This window comes from Talpa occidentalis, unplaced genomic scaffold (assembly GCF_014898055.3).
Source record: "Talpa occidentalis isolate TD23 unplaced genomic scaffold, MPIMG_talOcc4v2.1 talOcc4.8, whole genome shotgun sequence".
NCBI lineage: Eukaryota > Metazoa > Chordata > Mammalia > Eulipotyphla > Talpidae > Talpa > Talpa occidentalis.
In genome coordinates, this window is record NW_023605194.1 from 78177257 (window position 1) to 78182472 (window position 5216).

The 5216-nt window shown below is 42.9% G+C and overlaps 1 protein-coding gene across 2 annotated transcripts in view; it reads right to left on the reverse strand.

Moving 5' to 3' along the window:
* The window catches only part of NR5A2 (nuclear receptor subfamily 5 group A member 2), a 124093-nt gene extending 119086 nt beyond the window's left edge, over positions 1-5007 (reverse strand). The window contains exon 1 of one of the 2 annotated variants that reach the window (XM_037498013.2): positions 4699-5007. In XM_037498013.2, coding sequence (XP_037353910.1) covers positions 4699-4762 — 64 coding nt within the window. In that variant the 5' untranslated portion in view covers positions 4763-5007. The remainder of the gene's footprint in view (positions 1-4698) is intronic. The other variant, XM_037498008.1, reaches the window with a different exon arrangement.
* Between the last annotated feature and the right edge of the window lie 209 nt (positions 5008-5216).

Consider the following 5216-nt stretch of genomic DNA (forward strand, 5'->3'; position numbering starts at 1 on the left):
GCTCTGCTCTGCCCTAAGTTTCCATGCTGTCTCCTATATAATTTCCCCCTCCCCCTATACATTTTTCCTCTCCCTCCTGCAGAATTCTACAAGGTTCTGGATCAGATTTCCACTGTGGAGTGAAAAGGAAGATAAAGAGTCATGTGTAGATGTTTTAATTAATGATAATAAAAAAATAAATAATGATATATCACAAGGGCAAATAATTACTACCTTGAGCAAAGTGCTCAGAATCCGATCTATGGATTCCATTTACATCACACTCTCCTCACAAGCTGAGTGATCTTGGGTTAATTGCTTGACCTTTCTGATTACTTGTTTTCACCCTTAAAATAGGATTAATAAACTAAACTTTATATGAGAGGATGCCAGTAAAGCAGTACACATTTCTTTAATAAATGTCAGTTCTTTGTCTTCTCTTTCTTGCAGCTTCACCTAAACTCTTCTTTCTGTAAAGAAAATAACTAAACAGGGAATTGCTAACTATTGAAAGGCTGTTAAAAATGTCTGACTGTGGGAGGTACTTGCTAACTTGACTGTCTTACAGTGGTTGATACAGTTCTCAGTGACTCAGATAAAAGTGCTCACACAACTCATGGCCAGCTGCATTCAGGTTATTTGGAGTTTAAAAGTAAGGATGGGGCCTCCCTGGTGGCGCCAGGGTTAAGACGCAACCTATGAAGCTATCCACAGCCACTGCAGCATGAGTTCGATTCCAGGCCAGACAGGGAGCAACCCACATGGCGCAGTAGACCTCTCCTGACTCTCCCTCTGCTCCCCTCACCAGTGTACTTTGGTCATTCTGCCTGTTGTATTTCCCACTCTGTGTCTGGTGAATCTTCTCAACCCCACACTTCTGACCTGTACCCCAGGTCTTGTATGCATAAATAAATAAATCTTAAAAATAAAATAAAAGTAAGGATGTCTTATAATACACTAAAAAAATTCAGGTATGTATTTTCTTGCTTTCCAATCACACAAAATCACATGGAATGGAGTTTCCCAAAAGGCAGAAAAGGAGATAAGCTTTATTGATTTGTCTGGTCAACTTCAGTTCCTTTGGCTCTCCCAGGTTTAATCTCTCAAACTTACACTGGTCATATTTCAACTCTTCCCAAGAATTTCTCAAACCATATTATCCCCCACGCCTAACTCCTAACGTTCCTTGAAGCCAAATAGAGTTCTCAGTGAAGTTTCTGACCCAATAAGCTAAGATGAGGAAGTGCAACCCAAATAACTTTATTCTGAGGTAGGTTCTGGACATGGGAAGAAAAAAGTCTGACTACTACCCTGCGCAGAGCATCCCTAGAGGTATTTGAGGGAATTCTGGGCCTCCACGTGAGAGTCTGCACCAGAGTCCTTCTCTAGCTTAGGTCAAGTTCAACCTAAATCCAAGATAACCCTGGACACTATGTCTGGGTAGAGGGGTCAAGTAAAGGAAAAACGAATTACTGAGCCTCTGTTTTCTTTTCTTTCGTAAACTTCTCTTGGTTCAGTAAGAAAGGGGTTAAAGAAATATTTTTACTCTGGTCACAACTTGTGGATACAGGTCAGGAACGGTATCTGGGAAGCAATGTTTTTTGGGATAGGACAGGGAGTAGAGGAGGCACCTGCACTTAGCTTCCTGGAGTGACCGGGCTGCCCAACCGTAGCAGCAAGCTCAGAATAAGGGCTTGGGTGACTGGTGTTCTCAACTGCACTGCAAATCAAGTTGGATACACTTTAGGGTGATACAACAGGCTATCTCACTTTCCACGGTGGCATTATTTTTCAGCGATCCTTATGGGTACAAAACTTGCTGGAATAAAATCAGACTCCAAGAGTGTTTAGGGGACCAGATAGTAAATGACTTCACAGCCTTAATACAGTGTTTACTTTGTGTATTATACACCCATAACTCTGCAGACACGACTTCCAGTGGATAATATATATTATATCGAATTGTATAATGTATTCTATAAATGCATTTAATCTGGAGAATTATGCTAATTTAATACATATCAAAGGATAATGTTGGGCACATGGGGGGGGGGATGTCAATATATACCTGTATAACATTTTCTAGCACACAAATCTGGCTCTTTTGTTGATATAGATGGGCAATTTATTCTTTCCCTCTCTTTTAAGTTAGTACTGCATTTCATTCTGGAAAATCACCCCATTTGAGAGAAACAAAAATCCTAAGCCAGATTTCAAGAATCTGGACTGTGCACCAGAGCTAGTTAACTCTTAAAGAAACAATTTGTTAATAACCTGAATCTGCTCTCTTATCCACAATGAAGGATGATCTTCAGGTAGGTAGAAGGAATATCTTAATTCCACTTTTCTATATGAGCACAGAAATTTATACACAATTTTCATGAAACTGCCAGTGTGCACAGAAGAAAAATGTTGGCCCAGCTAGGATCCACAGAGACAGCTTACTAAATAAACAGCCAGTTTTCTAGAACAACACAATGGAATTAATGTAGAGTTGGCACCCACGTCTGCTCTCGGTATACAGTGAGCTCAGATTTGTGAGCCACCTCCCACTCCCATCCCAACTCCAATTTTCTCATTTCAAAGCGTCCCTGGACCCTCAGGCACTCTGCAGCTGTGTTCTGGGTCTTCTCAGTGGGCCTGCCCTGGGCAGTCAGAAAGACCCCGTGCCAAGAGACAACTAGCCTTCAGGAGGCAGTCAGTGCCTTCAATCCAACTGCTGGATTCAATCTGATGACATCGCAGACCCCTCCCCCCTTTCTCTCCCCTTTCCCTCCTTGATTCTGTCCAGCCAAGAGGCCCAGGACGAATCCTTAACCTTCCTTGGAGGCCACGCTGAGAGTGGATGGACTCTCAGTGCCAGCAGGCCTGTCTGTGTGACAAAGATGTTGCAAATGGGAGCATCTCACAACCACTGGTGGAGCTGCAACACCGGCCGGAAAGGGCGGAGGCCTGCAAGCTGGATTCCGAAAGAGGTCACTTTTACTGGAAAATTGACTGGAATTTTGTCCTCCAGGGATCTGGCATCCGGAAGTACCTGGACAGGTTCAGTGTGTGCTGAGGGCCTCCTTCCCTAATTTTTTTTGAGGTTCAGTGTTTAATAGTCCCTCTAGGGCAGAACTGGAACCCCGCCATTCCCATCCTTGCGGATGTTCTTTATTTACTCTCAGGATGGACCCGCCTCTGCCCCAGCAAAGCCTGTGCTGAGCACCTGCATGGTGGGTGAACACGCAGTTCTTTTGCGGTAGCAGAATGAACTGCAGAAGAGTCTCCTCCCATTCCCCTAGACCCATTAATTCATCCCGAGGTCGGAGGGACGCCCAGGGATGGGACGTTTCGGGAGGTCGGCGTGTGTGGTCTAGAATCCCCACTGGCTTCTTAGTTTGCAGCCCCCTAACCCCGACTGCACGAGACCAGAGCTGCGGCTGGAGGCCTGGATGGCCCCCCGCAGGAGCGAGTCTTGGAGCGCGCTTCACTCGGGGCGCGCGACCCCAGCTCGAGCGCGCTCCCGCGGCGAACCCCACACGCCAGGCGGAAAGAACGCCCAGCGCCTTAGCTCGCTGCAGGGAACTCATCGCCAACGCGCCGCGGCGGTTTGGACAAGGAGAGGATTTGAAATCGTTCTGTGCGTCTCTTCCAATACCTTTCTTGTGCCCATATTTTCTTCTTATCTGCAGAGCTATTGATTCTCTGCTGCTCTCTTCCTGCCTGCCCTGTGTTGTCTTTTTCGTGAATACAGAATATTTTTTGGTAACCTTTTCCTCATTGATATACTTTAGGGTCGAGTTGGCCCATTAAAAGCCCAAAAAACAGCAGTCGTTGCGTTCAGTGGAGTCAGCCATCTACCAAGGCGGACCAGACAAAGCCTCAAGCCCTGATTTCCCTTCTTTAACAGCGCTGGATCTCGGGACAGGCCTCTGCAAATTCGCAGGGAAATTCCAGTCCGAAAGCTACAAGAAGAGACCTCGGTCCTTAAGTAACCAGGGGAGAGGAAGAAGGAAACTCACAGACAATGCTGACAGATGGCTGGGAATCACTGCCTGTAGTACTTTACTTCTAGGACTAATTAAATGTATTCTTGCTGTATAACTAAAAAGTTTGTGACTCCATTTTTTTTTTTGTTCTTTTTGAAAGTGAAAATTGGCTCTACTTACTTACGTTTATAACAAGACATGCTCATGCTTTTGAAAGTCAGACGGTGACTCCTAATGTTCTTCTGATTTTTTTTTTTTTTGCAAAATTTTTATTTGCCAGAAAAACAAAAAGATTTTCTACAGTACTTGCAATGAATGAAACAGCACACTGTGGTGTGGCTGGAAACTTCACAAATATTTGGAAGCTTTCTCTTAATGTTTGACCAATGATCATTCCATATGGTTAACTTGTTTCAAGTTATTCAAGTTTTAGCATGTTATTTCTGATAAAAATTATCAGAAAATATTAGGGATGAAATAGATATATTATGAACACTATTTTCTCCTTTAGGCTAATAATACAGAGACATCCAACACCAGTGACTGTAATGAAGATGTTTGACATGTGCATTTGATTTTTTTTGAATTTCACATGTGTGATATACGCATGGGTTTATGTGCTTTTAATAAACACAATAGGAAAAACAATGACTTAAAATGCCAGATACATCAATGAGATTACATTTCATGCATTCATGTGAAGCAGAATAATTAATAGGTGATAAATAAAGCAGCTCCTACTTACCAATAGGTGTAAGTCCGTGCTTTAGAGATTCTTGTAAATTCCCCGTGTCTGTATTAGAAGACATTCTTTGTGAAATTATAGGTAGTCCTTTTGCTTAAAGAAGAAATCATTGAGCATATGAAAAAGTGCAGCTTGTCAAGTGTTGTGGCCTTGGGGAGGACACTTCAGACTACAGTAACCCTTAGTGAAAGTAAGTAAAAGCTAAAAAAAAAAAAATTCAAGAATTCAGAAAGTAACAAGTAAGTCTTTCCCTGGACTCTGTACTTTTTCCAGCATTGGTGACCTGCTGTAAACCATGTATCCAGTTTCATGATGGTTTCTAATCAGAAGAACGGAAACTTTTGATAGGCTTAGACTGATCACATGACTCTATGCAGGTTGATAAGAGGACCCTGTTATAAAGTGACAGCAAAAGAGATAAGAACTCTTGGCAGATAATGGTAAAGAAATGATTAACTCAGAAGTGGAGAGGTGCTATGCATCACAGAGAGTGGAAAGTTGTAAAACTGAGGGGTCAG